The 26,065-nt window shown below is 40.0% G+C and overlaps 1 protein-coding gene across 1 annotated transcript; it reads right to left on the minus strand.

The window, feature by feature from the left end:
• On the minus strand, positions 1 to 25,981 carry dcaf13 (ddb1 and cul4 associated factor 13). Its single transcript, XM_088928987.1, has 11 exons — positions 25,804 to 25,981; positions 22,307 to 22,506; positions 20,358 to 20,465; positions 19,881 to 19,970; positions 18,960 to 19,115; positions 17,625 to 17,702; positions 17,427 to 17,509; positions 16,820 to 16,984; positions 13,848 to 13,983; positions 6,149 to 6,312; positions 1 to 268 (listed from the first exon to the last, which is right to left on the minus strand). Exons 1-11 carry the CDS (start codon positions 25,871 to 25,873, stop codon positions 181 to 183), a joined length of 1,338 nt encoding a protein of 445 aa, XP_088785113.1. The 5' UTR covers positions 25,874 to 25,981; the 3' UTR covers positions 1 to 180.
• Between the last annotated feature and the right edge of the window lie 84 nt (positions 25,982 to 26,065).

The following is a 26,065-nucleotide window of genomic DNA, read 5'->3' on the forward strand; positions in this document are numbered from 1 at the left end:
TGGGAGACAGATTAATTTATTTTAAAGGTACTAAACAGAACTGTGAATTTAAAAAAAGTCTACATTGTGCAGCAATGGAATATCTTGTTTTTCAGCTTCTGTAAAGAAGAAAATGAGCTGGGATTCATTGGGTCCTTGGTAGGAATGGTAGATTTTAGTCCCATCGCTGGTTGTCCTCAACTATTCCACGACAGCCACCATGTGTTTCTTCCTCTCCGTCATCACAGGCACAGAACCAGACTTGCTGTGCTTGCGAACATTCATTAGCCTAGAAAGAAAACAAGTGACAACTGATGACGAGAGCAACTTGTATCTACAGAACAGTCAAACAGGTTGCCATTTCCAAGATACTTGTTCTAAATGAACCACAGAGCCAATCTTGTAACATAGGCAATGCAAGAAAGCTGGTTCACAATGCTCTCATCGTAAGACAGTAGCTAAATGATGTGAGGATCTTATCCAGCCGTTCCTTTAAAGAGCCAAAGAGCTCAGTGATGACAGAGAACACTATTCTTTATAAAACAAATGTGTTAAGGTTGTATTCAATGGGATAGTGCTCTACAGAAGTACTGTTCCTCAATCAATGTGCTCACTGTTAGAAGAAACTGGGAAAAACAGACTCTTCATCTCTGGCAAGTCTGAGCTTGTAGGTGACACCCATCTGCACGTTTCCAGTGTGCAACTGGTGAAAGATCAGAAGGACCATGGTGATACAGGGATGCTTTTATAGGAAAAACATACATGAAAACTCTTGGTGTTTTTTGCAGACTCGTTTTTTTACTCCATCCGTTGTGCAGTAAAAGCATCCATTTACCACCTCTAAGTACTGACAGACCCTCAACCATATCTTTCTTTATCCGATGGAGAGATTTTTTGCTATGCTTTTGTTTCCTATTATCAGGGATACAGCAACTTGCTCTTCATTGGTGTTACAGCATGTGCAACCCATGGTCTACAGCTGGCACATACGCTGGCAGAATCCTGTCCAAAAGCAATTATCACGATCACATTACTGCCCAATGGGCCATATTCCACTGTCAAATATAGGGCTGCTTCTAAAGTCTTCTGCTGACATACCAACCCCCTACTGGCAACTTAAAATCTTCCAAGATCTTGAAGACTATATAGATCCTGGTGGTTGTTTCTTTACATCTGTTGTCCCCACTTTCAGGAACTCCCTACCAATTTGGGTCCCTTCTTTCAGCGTAGAAAACAAAAACTCCAACTTTTGTCCTTGGGTTCTCTTTATGTTGAATTTTAATGTCCAGGGGTGTGCTTGTATGTTTTGTACAGTTGTTGATGTTCCATATTGTTACAAATAGGGGGTTATGAAAATGCAGGAAATCAGAAAATGGCTGAGCACATAAATTAATAGGTAAAATAAATAATCAGAAACCCCAAATTCTAAAGATTTTGTTGAGAATATACCCGAGCAGCTGGTATAGTTGGAGACATGTGAATTATTTGTTCTCTGGCACTATGTGAAAAGAATAAGCTGTACTAAAACATTGGTTGACCCTATATATACAGTATGCTCTGGACTGTCCTTGTCTCCTTTACTGATCAAGAGAGGGGTAAACTCATGATTTAGTAATGTGATGCCTGTGTAAGTTTTCTGTACAACACCCCCCCAAAAAACAAAAAAACAAAAGTGAGCTGAATTCCATTTGTTCTAAAGATCAAGACAACTAAACGGGGTGAGAAGGGTGCAGGGTCACCCAGCATAAATTACACTTCATCTTTTAATCAATACTGAGATATGCTAACATTGCATATTACTACATTCACAACATTCAATATTGTTGTAATATTGAACTACATTCAAAGTTAGCTTATCACCTTAATGCATTCCTGCACTACCCGTTATTTTCTGTACACAGCACTAAAGCAGCAAAATAGTGTACTAATATTGATGCTGCAGTAATAAAATGCTGACAATCAAAATAACGTGTTTAGCATTCATGATCTAGGCCAAAAAAATAACATATTGTACTTACTGGCTGAAAAACAAAACTGTCCCGATTACTAAAAAATATCAAGAACACAGCGTTCATCTGAGCTCTTTTGAATCGTAAGCAACATCTTCACCACACCTCTGTAAGGAAGCTCAAATTCAGCCAGCCCCACTGGTAAACATAGCAGACATCTGTATATGTTAAAAAATAACTACAAATAATTCCTTACACTTATATAGCATTTTATGTACATTACACTCAAAGTGCTTTACAGGTAATGCAGACTCCCCTCCACCACCACAAATGTGCAGCTCCCACCAGGATGATGCGACAGCAGCCAAAGTGCTCCAGTACGCTCCTCACACACCAGCTATCAGTGGGGAGGAGAACAGAGTGATGAAGCCAGTTCAGAGATGGGGATTATTAGGAGGCTATGATTGGTAAAGGCCAATGGGAGATTTGGCCAGGACACCAGGGCAACACCCCTACTCTTTTTTGAGAAACACACTGAGACTTTTAACAACCAGGAAAAGTCAGGACCTTGGTTTTATGTCTCATCCGAAGGACAGTGCCATTTTACAGTATAGTGTCCCGTTCACCATACTGGGGTATTAGGACCCACGCAGACAGCAGAGCGCGCGCCCCCTGCTGGCCCCACTAACACCTCTTCAAGGAGCAACCTTAGCTTTCCCAGGAGGTCTCCCATCCAGGTACTGGCCAGGGTCACACCTGGGTTGCCAGTTGTGAGCTGCAGGGTGATATAGCTGCTGGCGACAAAAGTAATAAAAACATAGAGGCTCATTTGTCAAAAAAGGCAAAGAAGAATGAAAACCCATTTATTTAACAGGGTTTATATGATTACAGCTTGCTGCGTCATTTGAGAAATACACATCTTCCCATGAAATACATTTTACAGAGAAGCATGACTTCCTGTCCAGTGCTTGCCTGAGTTTGCTGCATGAGGCACAGTGGAACCCGAAACTAGTTTAGTTAACTACAGTTTGCAGGGGAGACAGGAAAGCTGCATTGGATTATGCAAGCACAGCTACCGAAAACAATTCGTCTGCTGCTATTTTTGGAAAACGTTTAACTGCAATATGATAATGATCAGGTGTGCGCCCCCATAAAAAGACAAGAGGTGGAGGTGTGCTTCCCCATTGTGAAAGGACAGAGCAGTCCCACTTCCCTCAGCTTGGGTAGGCTTCTCTAGGAGCCAGCGAAACACAGCCACAGCACTCGCAGAGTGGAAACGGAGATGTGCCACCACTTGATCCAAACGAACGCTTTGTAAGGGAGCTCCGTATTTAGCCCCATTTATGCTCACAAAATGGGAGGAAAGCCAGTGTAGAGTCAATTTACAATGTAACTCTTAACTGCTAAACAGCTCTTTTGTATTCAACTTGGCACTCGGCGCACTCATTCCATTTACATCCTGCACTCCTGGGTGGCTCGGACTCCTGATGGCGTCTCAGGGTGACCCTACTCTAAGTCATCATGAAGCATGGCCACTTCAGCACAGCTGTCATAGCTGCACTGCAAAAGCAAGCCACTCTTAGTACAATTCACGCACAGGAGGATCTCCGGATGCTACACCCACACAGCATTCGCACATGCTCACATAACACACAAAACTAGCCATCTGCAAATATCTAAAGACGCCTGTAATGTCTATTGAAGTGGCACTGGATTTAAAGTGGTTCCAGGTTATCATAAGGAAGCCCAGTATTTGTAACACATCAATAGGAAATAAACTTTCTTGTTTACAATAAGGTTTGAAAATAACTTGCCAGGGTTGAAAATATCAAATGCGGCCAATACTGAAAGGAACGACTTCAGTCTTTTTTTTTTTTTAAGTGGCAGCAGGTTTACTGCACCATGCATATTAAATAATTCTTAATAACTTTGTTTTGCATAATTTGTAATACATTAATAATCACGCAGGATGTTTAGCTTCTGATATTTCTTAATTGTGTTCCCATTTTTTACAGTTTATTCTTACAGTCAGAAGCTAAGCAAGACTGCGTCAGGGATGGGAGAGCTCCAGAGAAAATGAGATTTCTGCTGTAAGTAGTGCTGGTGGATCAGTAGGTGGACCAGAATTTCCAGATCAGTGCCCCTGTGTGGTACATCCATGGGATAATTTTCAGACACTGATGGCTTCAGCAGGAAAAAAAAATAACCTGTGCATCAGAAAGTCACCATCTGCATGAAAATGATCTGTATGCATGGAGGGCAATCAAGGTTAGCATGCTGATAGCTGAGTTACTAAATCACAGCTGGCCCAGACAACACTTTCGTGGTGGTATGGACCAATCACATAATAACCACAAAAGGTGATAGACTGGCTGAATGGTTTCCTCTTTTCTAATAATAATTAATAATAATTCCTTACAATTATATAGCACTTTTCTGGACACTCCACTCCAAGCGCTTTACAGGTAATGGGGACTCCCTTCCACAACCAACAATGTGCAGCCCCACCAGTTAAACTGAGCCAGTACGCTCACCATACATCAGCTATCAGTGCGGAGAAGAACAGAGTGATGAAGTCAATTCATAGACAGGGATTATTATTAAGAGGCCATGACTGGTAAAGGCCATTGGAGAAATTAGGCCAGGACACCAGGGTTAACACCCCTAATCTTTTCAAGAAACATCCTGAGATTTTTATCGACCATGGAGAGTCAGGACCTTGATTTTATATCTCATTCGAAGGACGGCGCCTTTTTTACAGTATAGTTTCTCCACTACATTGGTTGTAATGCGGTGAAGGTTATACGAACTGTTTCTCTGCTCAAGTCAACCCAAAGGGATATGGGATTGCAATGATGGGGGGAGAAGTCTTTTTTAAACATGGATGTGGATCACCCAGCTCTTTATTGGAAGAAGCCAGGGAATCAGCTGAACAACATGGCTGGATAGCTTCCACCCACCTTCTCCTTCTGTTTTCTTTTTCATAAGGCTTTCATGCAGTGGAAGCCTGTGGTGATTGTAAGGTCTTTTTGGAGGGTTTGAGACCGGTTGAAGACCGAGCAGCAGACGATCTTCATATTGGGACAGATAAGTCTTTAAATCTATGACATTTGTGGCCGGCGTCAACCAGCATGGAGGTCCGGCCTGCATGTTCAAAGAAGCTTTCTCAAAATCCTCTTCTTATGAACCAATGCACCGACCAAAATTCAGATTTCATTAACAACCAAAGCAACTGAAAAGCTGCAATAACTCATACATCCGCATCAGGGTCATAAATCATTTTGAGAAATGTGGCCCCTGATGTAGAATACTCCTGCTCAAAAACTGCTGACAATTAACACCAAACTTTCTAGGTAAAATTCTAGGGCCAATTAGATGAATGTGCAAAAAAGGGGTTCATTTTCTTTCAGTCAATATGCATCTTATAACTAACATCTTTTTTACAAATAGTTGTTGGCCAACCAACTTAGCATGACTGAAAGAATGAACTTAATCAGCTATTCATATTTGGTGCACTAGTGTCTCTGTACAAACCAAGATGGCCATCTGACCACCATTTTCTTCTCACAACTCAATGGACACTGTTTTGTGAACTGCTGTACAGACTACATCAAAACCGATTCTGGATCCAATTTTAATCCCGTTCATATCTGAGGGAACGAGGGAGGGTGGCTTTGAACTTGAGAAAACCAGGGCACAGAGTTTCACAGGTTTTGTGAAGAATTTGTATACAGTAGCTTACGGGGTAACTTGTAATTAAGTGCTGTAGATTAATCATTTAATTATTGTAGTAAATCTGTTTAAAGGTAATCTTCAATGTCACCTCTCCCCCTGCATGTTCTAGTAAGCCCAGAGTATCAGATTTGCAAACTCTGTATGAAAAAACACCTCAGAGCAGCTAGAGTTATCGCCTCCTGCAGCTGTGCTTTCCATTTGTCCCACAGGATTCCATTCTTGCAGAAAATCGTTAATTCAAAAAAATAGTTTGAAAACAGAATCAAATTATCTGAGCAGGCTTTTAATCAGTGTTGATTTTTTCCTCTTTCATATGCACATGTATGCTTGCTTTGAAGCCAGCGCAGCTCTGACGCAAACAGTAGACAACATTAAACCTTAAGATGGATTCTGACATTCTGATTTGCTGGCCTAGAGAGGAGGATTTGTAACTGTGCCTGAAATGATGATGATGGGAAGTTAATTAAGAAAGCTATAACACTTACTTTCTGCGTTGAGCGTTCCTCATGATCCGCAGCTCCTTGATTTGGCTGAAGATGGTTTTGGGCAGGTGACGGTGACGAGCAATGCGCTGGATCTTGGGGTGGTGCTGGAACTTCTCCTTCAGCTTCTGGTTGTAGTTCAGCGCGGCTTTTTCCCGAGGAGCAAGCTGAATCAAAGCAGGACACAAAAACCATTACCGCTTATTTTCCCCGGTGAGGTGCACATCTTTGACCATGACGCAAATCGCTGTAAAAACATTTTTATCCCACCAAAATTTCGGAGGAGTTCCCAATAATTTGTCTCTCCATCTGTTTGCCACAAGAACCCCCACTTCTGAATTTGACTGCTGCTGGAATTTTCCAATTACAACAGTGCTGTTAACCCCCCACCCACTATTCCTCTCACAACTGTATTCTACTAAGTCACAGATCAGCTGTTACCAGGACTGTCCAAACAGCAGTGCACAACTGACAGAGTTACACAAAGTTAGGGTAAGTTTTGTCAACCAGGGTCTTCTAGCTTTCCAGATCAACGTTGACTCTTATGACTTACCTGGTGCTGGCACACTTGCAGTGATGTCAGTGAGGGATATGCCACTATTCCAATTGTTGGTAACTCTCCTGTCATGCACTTGCAGCATGTCAAAAGATGAATGCCTCTGACCGGCAGGAGTAGCAAGTTTGGTTCCTTGTTCTTTTAAACTGATCTGTAACTGTACTGTAAAATCCTGCCTCTATACATGTGTAGGAGAAATCTACTGTTATGCTTTGAAACAACTTTTATACTCCTAAATTTGGAATCGCCCATTGTCAGCCAACATGACATACCACTACAATCCATGTATTTGTACACATGGAACACAAGTATCCTCAGAAATCTGTACAGTACTGTGACTGCTAATTTGTCTATTTATCTGACTTTGTAAGCTCCACAGCACATACAGCAGACCTAGCATTGGAAAGAGCAGTTATAGAGCTATCACTGGCTTTTTGTCAAGCCTGATAAGAGATTACTGCTGAGCAGCACACAGAAAACACCCAGACTCAAACCCTCCCAGCCTCAGAGGTGCTCTGGCAGTGTACTGCTGCCTGTAGAATCCTGTGTATACTCAATCCCATGGATTAGTCCAGGCTCAAGCCACAAATGACTGGACTATAGTGTTCACGCGACGCTCCTCAGTGCCTTTGATGAACAAACATCTCAACAGCAAGATTCCAATATCTACTGGTTACTGTAGCTGTAGTTTCATTTTGTCATTATTATATTAGTGTAGTGCTTCTCAGGATACACATAGTACACATAGATACAATTATTTGATTTCTACAGCTAAAAAAACACAACAGGAAAAGAAAATATCATATCATAATTGTATCATAAATTTTAACATGTTGAAGTTAATGATTTTTAATAGAGGTCCCCCTTGAGAGCTTACATTAGTATGATGCATGATGCAAATTTGCATTATATGGTTTAGGATGGTGCAAAACCCAAACATTGTATCTGAGGATACTGAAGCTGCAAATGGAATAACACCATTCCAGCACTAGTGGCCTGTGTTCTAAATTGTTCATTTGAGCAAGAAATATTTTAGATGTGTACTTCTGATACGCTATTTACCATATTGATTAAGGCGTGATTTCAGCATTGACTTACTCCGAAAGTTATACATAAATGTGTGCTGATGAGGATAACATTGATTTTTTCCAAATACAGAAGTACATTCAATCTCCACAGCAACATTTCTAAACTTTCAAAACAAAAACATCAGGAACTTTGAGTACTGCAAAAAGTAAAGAAGGACTGTCTTCACTAAGATTAAATTATTGTTGATTTTCAGGTTCAAAACAGAAGTGTCATGTACTGTATACAGTTTTTGCTTACTGCAGAGATCATACTGGCCACACGTTTCTCCACTTAAACGTACTACTGCCACCTTACACAATACGGACACATTACAACTAGACCTGCTTACTACTCCTGACCTAAAATGTCTCTCATAGGATAAATGATTTTATCCCTTATGCCTTGGATTATGCCTTAAGTTTGATCAGATAACTATTAATTTCTAAGGTACTGCAACAACTGCATTTATTTTTTGAACCTTCCGAAAATAATTTAAACTTTTTAAAGTTACTTTTCAAAACCACATTGGATTTTTAAAGAATCTACCTACCCCATATCAAACTACTCCGGCAAGACCAAAAGCGAGATAAAACTTCACTGAACAAGCAAAGTGATTTCATACAATCACGTTATTTTCCAGACATACGTGGTTCATTAACATCCTTTGCAACTGAGGAAATAAAAATCCTCATCATCGCTATTTAAAATCCAAGAGGGAGGGAAAGCTGTAGTGAAAAATATCACCCGTTTAAAAGATTGTGACCCTTACCATTTCCATTTCTTGTTTAAATCAGGCTAGGTCCAAAAGAAGCTACTTACATTTGAATGTTGAGTAAAACATTCAAACCAGCACAAAATTGTGGAAGACCAATGGAAGACCTTCAGGGAAAACTAAGGTTGCTGCTGGCAGAGGTGTTAGTGGGACCAACAGGGGGCGCTCACTCTGCAGTCTGCGAGGGTCCTAATGCCCCAGTATAGCAAATGAGACACTATTCTGTATAAAGGCACTGTCCTTCTGATGAGACATAAAACCGAGGTCCTGAGTCTCTTTGGTTGTTAAAAATCGCAGTGTGTTTCTCGAAAAGAGTAAGGGTGTTACCCCTGGTGCCCTGGCCAAATTTCCCCCTGGCCTTTACCAGTTATGGTCTCATAATAATACCCATCTCTGAATTGGCTTCATCACTCTGTTCTCCTCCTCACTGATAGCTGGTGTGTGGTGAGCATACTGGGGCACTATGGCTGCTGTCGCATCATCGGGGTGGGGCTACACACTGGTGGTGGTGGAGGGGTCCCCATTACCTGTAAAGTGCTTTGAGTGGAGTGTCCTGAAAAGCACTATAAAAGTGTAAGGAATTATTCTATGCAACATTCTGTAAGAAAATATTTAAATTTCAACGTGACGTGGAACTTTAAAGCAGTCTTAGAAAAACAAACAAGCAAATGAACGGACAATATGAAGAGCAATATAATATTAAGAAACCACACCGTGCACGAAATTGTGAACTGTCAAAATGAAAAAGGAGTTATCATTTCCCTCTAATTAAATGATTGCTTTTGCTTCTACACCTCAACAATGAACAGATTTCACATCCATTAATGTCAATAAATAAAACCTCTTTTCTTGCAGTCAGGCTCACTTTAGTAAGATCACTTTGATAGCTCCTCCTGATCTAATAAATCGCTAGGCCTCCCTGCCTTACACTGCAAGAGGCTGCTGAAGTACTCCCCCTTAAAGGGCTTTTATTTTAATTAAAGGCAATGATTTTCTTAAATTCAATTTAAGAAAAGCAAATTGCTGCTGAGTACGCCCAACCACACTGCTTCCCTAGACAAAACAAGAGCTTGTTAAAAGTAATTTATGAAATTCTTTTCAGCTTTTTAGGCCGGTAAAAGAAAGACAAGGAGGATCCTGGGACACTGGTGTATGCAGACGTTCCAGCACTGAAAAATCTTCCTCTGAAGCAGGATGTTTGTTTCACCGAATAAGTGGAGATCCAAATCCAAATGCTAAAATAAAAAACTACCATGTAATATTCTTTCTTTTCCCTGAAAAAACAATAAACAAATTGAACATAAAAATCACACCCGAAGAAGGCTCCACAGCCAAAACGTTGCGTTTTCTCTCTTCTCTTTTCAGCATGGAATACACCTATTACTTGTTCCTTTGCAGCCTACGCATGCTGACGCAGCTACCCACCTGAACTACTATAAAAATCATATTCTGTATTTGTACATATTAATTTAAAAAAAAAACTAGCATCACAGAGGAAAACAATTTTAAAAGGGTTTCTAGAACCAGAAACATTTCTATAATCAGCTACTAGTTTTAGGACACTGGACTGAACTAGGCTGATTAAACTGATGAAACAGTTGAATTTGTATTATTCATAGATTGGGAACAATGTATAAAGTTTTAAATACTATTAAGAATACACTGATATAGTGTTTTTTTTCTGGACACTCCACTCGAAGTGCTTTACAGGTAATGGGGACTCCCCTCCACCACCACCAGTATATAGCCCCAATCTGGATGATGCAATGGCAGCCAAAGTGTGCCAGTACGCTCCCCACACACCAGCTATCAGTGGGGAGGAGAACTGAAGTCAATTCAGCTTTTAAGCGCACTGGTATTTTCCAATAGCTGAACAAACTGTTTTTTTTATAAAAATAATATTGAAGGACTAATCTTCAAAGTCCACAAAGAAGCTGAATACAAAATTTAAAAAGTTTTAAAATGACATTTTTACCAAACCAAATTTTGTCCTTATTCCTGAAGATACTGCTGAGGCAGTTACAAATGATAATCTACAGCATAGGAACAAGTAAAGGTTTATTCCATGCTGAAAAGAGAAGAACAGAAACAACTTTTCGGCTGTGGAGCCTTCTTCAGGTGTCATAACTACAGAATATCCTGGCAAAGTCTTAATAACGTTACTCCACTACTTACAGAGGTCTCAACAATTCCCTGTTCTAAATAGATAATGTCACAATACCCATTTTTGGAATGCATTTTAAATTCTCTTTTGCTTAAATGAAACACTGTGTCTACGTAGTGCTCTTTTCTATGTCATAAAACTACTAATTAAAGGCATATTCTAACAGCAATGAAATGTGACTAATGGCTTCAGATGTGACGCACACCTCTGAATTCTCATGGGTGGAAACCAGGGGCAGCACAAGTTTCCTGTCTTGCGCCAAAACCTCACAAAGTCCACCTCTTCAAATTCTTTAAAAAGATAATTAAATGAAAGGTAAGATAACTAAAACGCCTAAAATTCTGGAGAAAAAGTAAAATAAAATTGCGTACATAACAAAAATAATATTCTTCCACGTAATGTTAATATGGTAGCAAAGGTCATGAAATTGTCACCATGTAAATATGACAAAAGAGCTCTGCCATGTTTGATAGCTATTCAGAACCATAAATATGGCCATCGTTATAACGTCCCCTGTGTTTCAGGCCTAAAAACAAATTCCTGTCTGTAAAAGTCCCAGAGCAATCTGTGGCATGGATTTCCATCACCAGGGTGTTAATGACACTGGGTTTTCATTGATTTCAAGTGGCCACTCCACAAGACTCACGCATAACCACCGTCTTGATCCAACCACACAGTTAGTTATCGAGAACAGACAAGAGAATTGATTCAGCATTTCTTGTTTAATTAAATACCCCTCACTAAATGCAGAACAATTTGATTTTTAATGCGTCATTATTTCACAGGGTCTGCTTTAAGTGATTGGACAATTAAAACTGCTGATTGGTGCAGCCCTCAGCTGATCTCTTTAAGTGCAAGGCCTGCAAATAAATCTCGTCCTATATACTTACAGTAAAACACATGCCAAAAATTGGGCCCTCACCCAATATTGAGTTAAATTAGGAGAATAAAAAGCATTTCAGAGTCCAGCAGCAATGCTTACAGTTTAGATTAGGCTGAAGTACAATTTGAAGTATTTAAATAAACCTTTCCATGGTTACAATATTTCATGAACTTCCCTTCCACCTTTTGGGCTGAAGAGGTTGCAGACAACTTGTATACTCTCTGCATTAACGACAAACATAAGAGCCAACTCCAATCTTCATTCCATGACTACTTCTTTTTAATGCAAAATAACAGGAAGGTTAAAAAATGCCTTTTCAATTCTGTTAATTCTATTGCTCGTAGAGTATTCTCCAGTTATGATCTTGTAAAAATGTGAGCTGGGGAGCGCATGAAACAGAGTGAAGACACCAACAAAGCAAGACAATACAATCTCTATATCACAACACTGTCATCCAAAACCAGACTTTTCTGGTTGTGGGCCTAATTTAAGGCTATTCACTCCTGGAAAAAAAAAGCAAAATCTCCATAGTAGACTATTTGAGGTCCTCATTCCTGAGGTCACAGGAAATTTGCACTGATCTTACTCAAGTGCTCCCCTGGTGGACATCTGTCTGAATTACTGCACATCTGTGAAGCATGAGGTTGAAAAGCACCAGACTTAAGGATGTTCCCTCTAGAATGTCACCCGTTCACCGAGTGTGATATAGTCACGCAACATCTACTCATGCGGTTTCACCTCTATTAGTACCGCAGTTACAGATTCTCTTTTTGAAGCACCAGGCTGTTGCTAATACTTAAAAGTAGAAATCACTGTAAGATTTTTAACAGAAACATTTTTAACAGGTATCCCATCAAAGTGATACCTGCTGCGATCAATCACAGTATTTTGCTGGAGTTTCTGGCACATCAGCATTCTTTTCCATAGAAGTCGTGTAGGCATTCAGACACACTGCCCATAAATAAGCCCACACTGGGGAACGCAGGGCAGGAAGCAGCCTGACACATGTGGATAACCATGAGGACAGTGCTTCTTCACAAGGAAAGCAACAGGGCTCCAATGGGCAGCTCTCTGTGGCAGCTGGTACACTCATTGTGAGCACACACAATGTAAGTTTAAAAACTGCCGGCTCCATGCAAGTATCAAAAACACTAACTACAATCAGATTTCCGGATTAAAACCCTTTGTCATCAGGACTAGCCTTTTTCATTGTGAAATCACTGTAAAGTTAAGTGTTAAAAAAACCCTCCAGATTTGCAGTAATGTACTTACTGCATTACTCCTTTTATCTAGACAGAAAATCACCATCGCCAAGTAGTGCTGACATTTGGAAGAGATAAAATTGCTGTGGGGAAGGGGGGGGGTGGCAGCTGAGGCTTCAGTCACTTTGCCCTGAATGGTTTCATGTGCTAAATCTACACTGTCGTCACAATGCAAACAATGGCCGAGTGTGCTGGGACAGCGCACACACACAGCGACAACGTGGGCCTTTTCAGCATGTCTTTGGAAGGTGAGAGGAACCTGAGAAACCCACATGAATACCAAGTGACCAAACTCCACACTCCAGGCCAGAACCTAACCCAGTACCAAAGAGCAGAGAGACTGTAGCACTAACCATCAGGCCAATACAATGCCCGAGATGCATCTATTTTTCATATTAAATTAAGCATCAATCCCTGGAGCCTGATTTATGGAATAGGGTGATCCTTGTGAATTGTGAGTTTGCTTTTTTATTGTAAATCATACATATAATCAACCATTATAAGATATAAATAATCACTCTGACAATACGCAGATATTTATGTGGTGTCCCATATATCTGTGTAGTATAAATCTATATCTAATGCTGCACTGATGTTAAAGTATACCAAGGAAAACTACAAAAAATGTGAACTTGAGCATTCAAGAATTTTAATGGACATTATTGTGAGAGATAATATCAAGACTTCTGACTTGTCAAAATGCCTGTCCCAAAAGTTAATGATGTTGGTACTGGATGAAGATCGATGAAGGCATTTGGATTCACTGAACGTGATCAGACAAAAGCTTCTAATGTACAGATGTCTTTAACCATCATAAAGAAGATCAATTTCAGATTAAACTAGGCAAGAATAGCCCATTATTTTATTCTCCAAAAACTACCCTGTGTCTGCAAGGTCAGGCTCGAAAAATCATTTTATCAACTAAAATGAGGCACCTGACTTTAAAGTATGGAAGTCAAAAGGTATGAAATAACTGTTTGAAATACTGAATACTCACCACTCCAAGTTTTTCTGAAGCATTAGCTTTCCACAGACGGATGTTCATTTCGTCTGAACCGCTCAGAATGTATTTGCTGTCCGATGACCACTTCACACAGATAACGTGCTGCATGCGCTTTGTATGGTAAACCTCCCTGGAAGACACAAACAGCTCAGTCCAGACACGCCCTTGTTGCAAAGACAGGAGTGCTTTCACATGGGGCTTAAATAGCATATTAAAAGGCTTCTTGCACAGACTTGCTGCAGTTTGTCCTCATACTTAAATAAAAAGTAACCTTACTCTGAGGTCGAAACCTCATGCACTATACGCTGTACCCTCCACCTGGAGCACCTCAGTTGTTACTGCGTTAGCTAGCATTCGACATTCAAATTCCCGTCGGAAGCAAGTTTTATTTGCTAAAATAGGTGTTAACTCCATAGCAGGGCTGAGCACAGATAGCAACAGGTAATCACTTACTACATGAGTCAAACAACGCGCAACGAGACAGAACTGGACACAACCGTGACATTCAAAGCAAGGTTTCAAAGTCACGCTTACTTTAAATGTTTAGGCCAGATTAAATGTTTGAAATCCAAGCTAGAAACAAATGTTTTGCAAAGACCAAACTAAAAATCAACATCATGAAGAACCTTAAATGATCATTTTACCAGGTGTAAGGTTAACCTGAACAGTATCACATTCTAAGTACTTCACTTTTCTTACATAGAAAGTAAATATTACAGCAGAAATCAACATCCTTCTTTTATTCCAAAAAAAGATACCACCATACACCATTCTGCATTACAGTAGACCCAGCTGAAGAACTGGTCAGACCAATATTGCTTGAGCAATGCATGATTGCACAGTATTCATCTACTGATATTAATCCTCCCTGTCTCCTTCACTCATCATTTCTCTTCTGGGCTCAGCAGTCATCCTAATTGGCATCTAGTTATCTTAAAGTTGCTAATCAAGGCCCCAATTTACACTGACCTCATAAAACACATTATTCCAAGTTCAGCAAACTGTGGAATATTCTGCTAAATCATGACCAAACACATTTTAATACTGCATCAAAATCAATATTTAACAACCCCACACAAGGGACTTGTTCCCATGAACAAGTGGATCAATACCACTTGCATTAAACAATTATTTTCTGTAGGACTACATGAAGATTGCTAAATTAATTCTTCGTAAGCACTGAACTGATCTCTAATCCATATCACAGTTCTTCTGCCATCATTAAAACTTTCAAAGCCTTTTTATCAGATTATTCTGCTATTTGCTATCCTCTCCTAAATAATCACTGCATTCTTTTAAACAAATTAGGTGTAGTTTGACTGAATGAGAGAACAAATTTGCATCCCTGAGGTCTCAGGACAAAATATTTTTATATTACCCAAGTATACCAATTAGCAATACAGACAATGATTTTTACCTCAGAATGCCAATAATGTGATAATCACATAAGATTTTTATTTGCATTTCCAAGAAAAGACTTCTCAAAAACTTTTAACTGGTTTAATTTAAAAAGTTTTGTGTCAGTTTTAAGAAATACCTATTAGGCATATTAGGGAACATTGGGCAGCATCAAACATTTAAGAAATTCAGAAAACAATACAGAGGAAGGGGTTTCATGACAAAGTGGAGAGTATACCACATCAAATTCCTGACACTGAATATTTAAACAAAGACTTACTGGTTAATTCTGCTGACAGTTATAATTTACATTATGATACTGGCAAAACAAGACAATACCTATTTAGAAAAACAAATACAAGACTGTCACTGTAGCAGTACAATCCATTCCTGCGTTCGCCAACTCTGGCCTTCTGTACAAACTGCACTGGTGCTGGTTTTTAATACAGCTATGAAAAAGCCGGACCTATTTTAATTTAATAAGCAATACCAAGAATAAATAGCCTGCCAATGACAAAGTCCAAATCCTGCTCTCGATGGCAGATTTTCAGTGCACAGATCAGTGATTCCCCAATCCTGACCCCGAGGGACCACTGTCTTCTAATTTTCGCTCCAACTGAGCTCTAAAATCCCAGTGCTAATTGATCGCTTTAATTGATCTGCATGTTTAAACTTATTTCTGCGCTCAGTCCCAAGTTTCAAACATGCCCTAGTTTAACGGCACTGTTTCCAATAACTCCAGCATACCAGACATTAAGCGGACTCTTCTTAACCTTTGCCCTTACTTCTGGCTAAGCGGCTCTTAATAGATGATGGATTGATGATGAACAGACGCAGGAGGAAGACAAGGCATGAAACACTCCCCGAGTGAAATTCTGTTCTTTCTGCCAGGGCACAACAATTACATTTGAAGAACTACACTTACAAAAGGCAAGTCTGACACTCAGACATTGGCACATGGATGAGATCATTACAAATCTGTAAGTGGAAAGCATTTAAAATATATGGCCCAAACAGAAAAGTAAAATCAGGAAGCCTGTAAGCCTTTAAGAATTTGGCTGAAACAAAAAACAGAGACACAGATGCTCCAAAAGACCCGGCCTGGAAACCAGTGGCTTCTGTATCGGACAAACAGAAAGTACAAAAAAAACACTAAAATTCTCAAAAATCCCCTAACACAAAGATAAATTCATAATATTATCCACAGATGCACAGTATACATCTTCATAAATGTTTCAATTCTAACAACATCCAGGCTATCCAGAGTCACTAAATTGTTCTGACTTCAGTTTTTTTTCCTGCAGGTTATTCAAAAAAGGTTCTTCAACCCATACAGCAGTGACTGTCTCTGCGCTGAACAGCGTGCTGTTCAAGCAGCTCACGGTGAAGATGCACTGAAAAGTGACCACCTCCTTGCACGCTGAAAGCTCACTAGTAGCAGTGACCGGCACTGACACACAGCTACCTGTACCTGCCTGTCCTGCTTGATCAAATGTGCTCATGAGAGAAAAGGGGGGAGGGGGGAGGGGGGAGGACAAAAGACCATGAAAAGGCAGGCAGAGACCGACCTGCTGTGCCCCGAGTCCGCTGGGAAAATGCGGATGGATTTATCAAAACTGGCGGAGACAAACTCCTTCCCGGTCGGGGAATAATCAAGATCCAGGACTGCCGACACGTGGTCCATGTGCACCATGACGGGTGAGTCCAGACGTCGCATGTCAAAGGTGTACAGGCTGTGAGGGAAAGGCAAGTTATGGTTTCAGTCCATGCACACGCCGAGACAGAGCAAATCATTCCTTTTGATGGCAATCCTATCTAGTCCCTCTGAGAGTCCAGGAGGCCATAGCTCTGGGCAGCACTGCAGATCAACTACACACTGGTTAACTATCAGAAACTCTGAGGTAAGGGTTTTAAATTCACTAGATAAAATAAAGGTTGTTATATCTTTTGGTATCTGAATGCACGATTAGGAACAAAGTCACTTAATTAAACAAAAGCCAGATGTTAAAATTAAGCCATACGAGCGAAAATATTTAGCTTGTATGTAGATTTAGCTTGTACTGCTTATACATCTGCTAATAAGGGGTTGGCATTCTTTTCTTGCTAAAAAACAATAGAAAGTTTTCAAAACAGGGCAACAATTCCCAATCGAAAATAACACATTGATCCACTCACTTGTAGTCTTCATTCGCGCATGTAAACATAAAGGCTTCCATTGGATTCCAACACAAAGCATTGCTCCGCATTTTCATAATGACCTAAAGAGTAACAGCACACTGTATCAATACCAACAGACACACGCAGACATGTCTGAGATTGCCAACTTTGCTTGTAGTGATGAAAAAGCAGAGGCTCTAGGTCTTTCTCAATCACCTTCTTCAGCGGAGTCGCCTGCCTCATGTCGTACAGCACGATGCTCCGGTTAGAAACACAGCTCGCAAGAAGTTCAGGCTGCAAGAGGATGTTGAAGCCATTAAAACCAGAATCACAAAAACGCAAAAAGAAATATGTAAAACATAAATGCTAAAGATGTAAAACACTTAAGAGAAGATGCCCCAAAATTCTGTCAATAAATGTCTGCGCGTGATCCTTGGATTAATTCACTACGAACTGCAAACCAAATGGCCTCATCTTGTTTGGATCTCCTTAAATGTCCTCTTATGTCCTTACGTGTCAAAGCAAAAATAGGGTATGAGCTTTGTTAGAACATTTTACTGTCTTCAGCTGGTCATTAATCCATTATCCTGCACATAATTCTAACCTAGACAAAAAAAAAACATTAAGTTGGAGTTTTCTGAATAAAAATATCCCCTTTTTACTCAAAGAACAAGTAATGTTAACTAATAAATTCAAATAAAAAGGAGGAGGGGTCTTACATATTTCATTAATAAAAGATGCATAAACCAAGACAAATGTGTGGTCATTTCTACCATTCACAATTTTATTTTTACTGAACATTATATACTTCAAAACACAATCGGACAGAAAACCGTTACAGCTATTTTACTGTATAGACATTCTTAAAATTATTTTTTCTTCACAGAAGTGATAAATGTGTCCTCTGGAGCTTTTGATCACAAACTGCTTCGTGCAGACAGAGAATTTTAAATCACACAAATCGTAATATTATAATAAAAACTGCATCAGAGGCAGATCCAGTTCTTTTTACACAGGAATTCTTCGATAGTTATACAGCATTACTAGCTATGCAACTGAACTGATGCCCAAGAGGCTTAGAGTGGAGCTTTGGATATCCCAACAGGTGCAATTCAGCATACATATCAAGAACAAACTAGACGTCCTTTATGTTTATGTACTTCATATTGCATAAAGTTTATGTATACAACCTGTGATCTGCATGTGCAAAGCAAGACTGAAGGCGATTAAAAACACCAAATTTCAAGTGTTTCTTATTTCAACATATTTTATCTGTGCTGATATCTGAACAATTACCTGCCAAATTTGGAGTTAAGCAATTCAAGAGCTTTCAGAATTACAAGCCGTATTTCACAAAGTAACATATTAGCTCATGGAGGCTGTGATCTTCAATATAGCACACTAGTAGTTTCATGGAGTTCTGAATATATTAAAAAGTAATATAATAAAATGGTATTACTCTTATGTTATACCATCTGTGTTTTGTTATTTTTTTCCCCACTTACTCACTCAGTCTAATGACAAAGGATTTAACATCACTCCTGTCCTTACCTCCACAGGGTTGAAGCGGACACTGATGATACTATCCACACCCCAGGAGAAACTGCGGATGGGGCTAGTTCTCTGCTCATCCCAGATGTCCACCTGTTGGCCACACGTGGCAAAGGTTCCCTCCTTCCAATGATGGTCAATTCCCGTGTACACTGACTGGGAAAGCAACAGCAAGCCTGGCTCATCATGTAGTCAAATTAAAGGCTATCCAATACAGCCAGAATAGCATTTCTGGCATGTGCCAGACAAGATACTTTGCTTGTTATCTTTACAGTAAATCAAAGGAACAATGCTAAAAGTAAAGGAAATGAACTGAAAAAACATTTGTGGGATGTAAATACATTACTTCATTTTTTTGGGGGGGTAACAATCGGGGATTACTCCATGTTTGATTCAAACATTTTATTGATGTAGATGTATTGACTGTACTTTGCATTTAGAGCCTGCTTTTTCCATATTTTCAAGATTATTCAAAACTGGGAAGAGTTTTAGTGAGCAGGAAAATCAAAATGAAAAAATTAAGCGATGCTTCATACAATTAGTACAGAAGTACAAATGGCAGATGGGTACGAAAAAAGTACAAAGATTAAGGCCAATTAATTCTTCAGAAGAAAAATTACATGTTGAAAACGCTGAGCATTTTATTTTCCTGCATCATTTATTGCATATAAATGTTTAAAAGCATTTTAAAAGTATGGCACATTCCGTTAAGAGAGTCACAGAGTTGGGTATTTCTTGCCTCGAGGATATAAAGACGGGAAGATACTGGGTAACTCCTATACTATTGGAGCAGTACTAGTTTTAGTATCTGAAGGGCAATCATGTACCCTTAAGCCATGAATGTTCAAAAACTCAAAATACTTTAGAATACAGGATAATGCAGACACTTCAAACACGTGCATCATGGAATAAAGAGTATACCTTGCCAAGAATAGTGTTAAGAGGCTCCTCTTCTTCCCCATATCCAGGTCCGTTCATATCCCATTGCTTGATGGTCTTGTCATCGCCGGTCTGTAGTTCATTAGAAGAACAACCCAAAAGTCAGCTTCACTCATCATCCTAAAGAGACCTTTCTAATTTTCTGTAGTCTGTAGATTTTGTGTTACAATATACCACAAACTTCAAAAAGAAATGACGACAATGAAATCGGGGTGCCGTCTGTTCCAAGTGATTAGAGAACATTTTTTAAAAACTCTACGTGTTCAAAATATAAGTGTCGCAAAGGTGGTTGGGTGGTTCATACGAGTTGGTCTACACCTCCTCATTCTCCCGTGTGCGGCTGCAGGTTTTTAGCCCCTTTAGAGTCGAGACATAAAAAAACCCCATATAACTGGTCTTTCCAAATCAGGTGAGTGCAGCAAAAATAACTGGTAATTTGATTGTTTTTTACCGACTTACTGTGAAGAATGAAGTACCGCAGAACCGTACACACATCCCTCTCACAAAGCCTTCGTGTGCTTGCAAAGTACGGACACACTCGCGCTTGGTCAAGTTCCAAATTTTTACCTGTTGACACAAATCTTAAGATGAAACCAAAAACCTACTGTTTCTCTATATAGAAAATGCAAGTACAGAAAAGGCAATTGTTTGTTAATTGTCATTCACATTTGGCAAAAGCCCACGTGTTACGAAGAATTCTCAAACAACCATACTTTCAAGATGCTACCTCATTCTGTAACAAGATGACTGAAGAAAAATACACACACATATATTACAATAAAAAAAACCTGGACAAGAGAAATGGGAATTTTATTTTAATACCCAGAAATCCTTTCTGAATTCCATCCCAGGAGTGGCATAACTGACCTGCTCCTTGCATTCACACAGACGTTTTCGAGTTTTTGAGATTTTGCCAGTCCAGAATTCCCCTGTTTTTTTAGACCCAGCAAAGACACATGAGCACATTCCTCAGGATGTCTTGTGGGAGTTTGTGCTGCCACTTCTGCCTGCTGCCTGAGAATCCCTCTGCTCTTGGACTCGTGAGACCTGTGTCTGCATTGTCCGCAATAAGTCGACTTCGTTCAAGGTGGGTGCATCATCACCACTCCTGTTCATGATTTTCATGGAGAGGATATCAAGGCGTAGCCGAGTTATAGAGTATCCAGTCCTGGGACCTGGGGATGGCATCCAGCTGTTTGTAGTGATGATGCCTTCTCGTCTCCCTTGACTTATCTCCAACATGCACTTGGCTTGGCACTGCCGAGTGTAAAGCTGCAGGTTTGAGGTTTGAGATGTCATGGTTGTTCTCTCCAGGAAGAATGTGAAGAGCTTTTCTCCTGGTAGAGGAGAGGTCTTGCGTTTAATAGAGCAGTTCCAGGTACAGGGACTGCGAGGTCACACTGCTGGTGTTGGCAAATGTTGCTGGGTCAATGTTGGTCGATGATGAGGAAGCGGGAGCTGAATTCTCAGACCTTGCTCTCTAAGTCCCTGTCCTCAATTGTGGTCATGAAGTCTGAGTAAGTAAAAAGTAATGGCTACAAGCAGCAGAACTGTGGTTTCATCGCAGTGCTTTTGGGCTTATTCTTGACAAAGGACAAAGGACTTGCTTATCTTCCTTGGCGGGCCAGAAAAAATGTGGGAATTTCCCAGTAGGAATGGTAATATTGAGGAACAAGATCTCTGGTCCTCCCTATTAAAAATGCTACCGCTATAACCATCACCAGAAGTGAATGCATCTCTCCCTTAAGCCAAACTCCCATTGCTATTGTCTAGGTAATTGAACATGATAAAGCCACAAGAGTTCCAGCTATATTGAGGTTCATCTTCACTTGTATGACTGGAGATTTCGTTTTATTGATATTTGAAGACAAGATTAATTTGATAAGGTTAAATACAACGAAATACCATCCTTTATTGTAAAAATGAGATGCGCTTCAAAGGTCGCTCACATTTTAAAGCAGCCGTACTGAGATTGTTATATTCTTTCAACCATTTACCTGTAAAATAAAACTTCAGGAGCATTTTAATCGATGACTGTTTTAATACTAGGAAGTCTATATATTGCTCATATACAGCAAAGTCAATAAATGAAGCTGAAAAGAACCACCAAAACCAAAAAATATAATAAGTAATGTATTTGCAATGCTGCTTTAATATTACTGCCGACAGCATTTTTGAATAGCATTCCTTCAAGAACCATACAACCAAACTAATAGAGAATGGTAGGAATACTTGCTGGTTACATATTTATTTTTGACGTCCACTGTGTAAAAACATACAGACAACCAAAAAGCCTGCAGCTTAACATGTCCACATTTTCACCCACCCTTACAATGCCTGAAGCAAGTCACAAGGATCTCGTGGGTTCCCTTTAGTCAAATGAACATCCCGTCTCACTCAGCACTTACCTCTCCATCACAGGCTCCTGAAAGCAGAGAGGACAGGCTCTGGGGGTGTTTGGCCATGCAGTTCACCCCATCCCTGTGCCCATCCAGGGAAGCCAGGAAAGGTTTAGCAAACACTCGCTCCAGCTTGACTGCATTCAGAGCTCGGCTGTATTCTCTCGGGACTTCAAAAGGGTGGAGACATGGGTCATAGTTCCTTGGCACTGCAGGAGAATGGCAGAAATAAAGAGTACAAATTGACACTTAAATCAGATTTTACCCACAGCCCTATGTATTGCCAGTTTACAAAAGGACCCTTAACAAAACTGGCCAAGAGAGTAGTCTACTTCCTCAGAGAGTTGAAAATATTTGGTCTATGTTACAGGTGCACTATTGAGAGAGTGATCACATGTGGGATTACAGTGTGGTTTGGCAGCAGCTAGCTGTCTGACCGGAAGGCGTTACAGGGGGTGGTCAGGTCAGCCCTGTCCATCATTGGAGTACAGCTCCCCTCTATTTTGGACATTTTTACAACTCACTGTCTCAGGAAGGCTGGAAGTATCATTAATCATCCTGGTTTCTCATTTTTCTGGTAAGCGTTACAGGAGCATAAAGGCACGAACTTCCAGAATCAGAGACAGTTTCTTCCCACAAGCCGTCAGATTACTGAACTCTACTCCTACCACTGGCTCACGCTGATTTTTTGTTTTTTAAGTTGAATGTTATTTAACTCGTTGTTGCTGCTGCTGCTGCTCTTCTGTGTTTATGTTTTTGGTGTTTCCTTAATGTCTCTGTATTGCAGCGTACATGCAAATAAGAATTTCATTGCACAAGTGCATATGACAATAAACTGAACTGTCTCGATGTCGAAAAGAGTACTTACTACAAAGAAATTGATTCAGCACAACTAAGATTATGTAATGTGTGCAGAAACAAAAGCAAAATTAATCGATTATTCTGAAATTGCCAAGTTTCAGTTTTTGTGAATAAGAGTGTTTCAGAATAATATTTTAATTATTTCCCACAGTCTTGTCTTACGCAGTCCGTGAACTTTTTTCAAGCCAATATACAGTTGCAAGAAAACATCTCTGAACCCTTTGGAATTACCTGGATTTTTGCATTAATTACTCATACAAATGTGGTCTGATCTTCAACCTAAGTCACAATAATAGACAAACACAATCTGCTTAAACTAATAACACACAAACAATTGCACTTCTTCTTGTCAGTACTGAACACATCATTTAAACATTCACGGTCTAGGTTGAAAAAAGTATGTGAACCTCTAGGCTAATGACTTCTCCAAAAGCTAATTGGAGTCAGGTGTTCCAATCAATGAGATGCGATTGGTGGTGCCCTGCCCTATAAAAAAAGGCACAGAAAGGTTGGATACTGACAGAGTCTGCTCTTCTCAAGAAAGAGCTGTTCATGTGAACCATGCCCTGATCAAAAGAAATATCAGAGGACCTTGGAAGAAGAATTGTAGAGATGCATAACAGTGGAAAAGGCTACAAAAGCATTTCTAAAGGCCTGGATGTCCATCAATCCACAGTAAGACAAATTGTCTCCAAATGGAGGAAATTCAGTAGGAGTGGGCATCCAGCAAAGATCACGGCAAGAGCGCAGCGTGCAATGCTGAAGGAGGTGAAAAAGAACCCTAGGGCAACAGCAAAGGACCTGCAGAAATCTCCTGAACTTGCCAAAGCCTCTGTTCATGTGTCCACTATAAGAAAAACACTGAACAAGAATGGTGTTAATGGAAGGACACCATGGAGGAAACCACTGCTCGCCAAAAAAACATTGCTGCACGTCTCAAGTTTGCAAAAGACCACCTGGATGTTCCACAACGCTTCTGCGACAATATTCTGTGGATAGATGAGACAAATTGTGCTCTTTGGCAGAAAGCGCACTGCACTGCACTCCAAAACCTCATCCCAACTGTGAAGCATGGTGGAGGAAGTATCATGGTTTGGGGCTGTTTGGTTGAACAGCTTATCATAGAGGGAACAATGAATTCAAACTTGTATCAAGAAATTTTAGAGGAGAATATCAGTGTAGCGGTCTGTCACCTGAAGCTTAATAGAAGTTGTAGCTGCTTCAGCATGCTTACGCTGCAAAGGAACAAGTAATAGGTTTATTCCATGCTGAAAAGAGAACACCTGGACACCTGAAGAAGGCTCCAAGGCCGAAATGTTTTCTTTCTTCTCTTTTCAGCATGGAATAAACCTATTACTTGTTCCTTAATAGAAGCTGGGTGATGCAACAAGACAAGGACCCGAAACCTAGGAGTAAATCAACAACCGAATGGCTTAAACAGAAGAAAATTTGTGTTCTGGAACGGCCAAGTCCGAGTCCAGACCTCAACCCAATTGAGATGCTGTGGCCTGACCTGAAGAGAGCTGTTCAGGCAAGGAATCCCAGAAATATCACTGAACTGAAACAGTTTTGTAAGGAGGAATTTTGCACCATTCCTAATGGTGCAAGTCTAATCAGCAGCTACAGGAAACGTTTGGTTGAGATTATTGCAGCTAAAGGAGGTTCTACCTAAATACAAGGGTTCACATACTTTTTCCAGGCTGGAGTGTGAATGTCTAAACGATGTGTTCAATATTGGCAAGAAGTCCAATTGTTTGTGTTATTCGTCTAAGCAGATTTGCGTTTGTCCATTAGGGTGACTTAGTTGAAGATCAGACCACATTTGTATGAGTAATTAATACAGAAATGCAGGTAATTCCAAAGGGGTTCACAAACTTTTTCTTGCAACTGTAACTCAAATTTTTAAAAATGTACAAATCGCTGTTCACGTACTGCCCTGGATACAGTGTCGGGGAAAAATGGTTTTTCGGTGACTGTTACGTTCGTACGAATCGCCAAATGTTCTATAACTCGGGACGAAATTACTATAAACCGTTCAGTCAAGACTGTTAGAAAAACGTGGATCGGGGATAAACCAAGTTCGTAGTAGCACAATGTTTTGAAAATTGAGCTGATTGCTAATTAAATAACGAAAAGCGCTGTTATGATCGTAGTTTTTCTTACTCCTGTGTCCCAGCATCTCAGGTGGCTTAAGTGTCACACTGCTTAACGCTCCTTTTTACTGTATTTTAGTCTGTGAATCTGGCATAAAGTGCCTATTAAATTCGGAACTGATCATCCTCATTAGATCAGACGGCACTAGTGGTCTTTATCATACTCTCGCGAATATTTACCACTAAAAATTACTTTTTACACTAATATTCAACGATTTCTTACTTGCACGTTGTTTAACGGTCGATGACGTTTGTAATCTGCCCTGCACAAGCACTGTAATTCTGATTTGCACCTCCCTCACTATTTTATCATTTGTATTTTTTTCTTTTTTCGACTGTATTTACTCTACACGCATTACTGCACGTTTGGCAAGTCGACATGGATAACGCTATTATGTCAACGTGGACACATGGACTTGCATGGTTTTGTGGGTGGAAAAGAAAACACATTTTCAGTCAACGCGAGTTACAAAACAGAAAACGTGCCCTTACCTCGCTGTATATCCTTCTTTGTTTCTCGAATATAATCATCTGGGTTTCTGCTTAGTACTTTGACCTTCATTTTGGTAGGTGATGTGCGATTAACATTAACTCTCCCGTTTTTTACTAACGAAACTTAAAGTAAAGATGCATATTACTCCATCATTAACACGTGTGAAAGGTCAAGGGTCACATCCGTATTATCACGTGTTTGGGCTGTAATGTGAAGCCACGGAGGGCCATAATAACTGTGGGCAAAATGTTTTTGTTCCTC

Source organism: Atractosteus spatula, chromosome 12, assembly GCF_055471065.1.
Source record: "Atractosteus spatula isolate fAtrSpa1 chromosome 12, fAtrSpa1.hap1, whole genome shotgun sequence".
Lineage (NCBI taxonomy): Eukaryota > Metazoa > Chordata > Actinopteri > Semionotiformes > Lepisosteidae > Atractosteus > Atractosteus spatula.

Excerpts from the sequence above, each read along its gene's own strand:
- dcaf13 (XM_088928987.1), bottom strand. The coding sequence starts at position 25,873 with ATGAAGGTCAAAGTACTAAGCAGAAACCCAGATGATTATATTCGAGAA. Across the intron at positions 17,703-18,959 it reads TCCGCTTCAACCCTGTGGAG|CCTGAACTTCTTGCGAGCTG; the intron begins GTAAGGACAGGA and ends ATCCTCTTGCAG. Across the intron at positions 16,985-17,426 it reads TGCGCGAATGAAGACTACAA|CCTGTACACCTTTGACATGC; the intron begins GTGAGTGGATCA and ends TTTCCCTCACAG.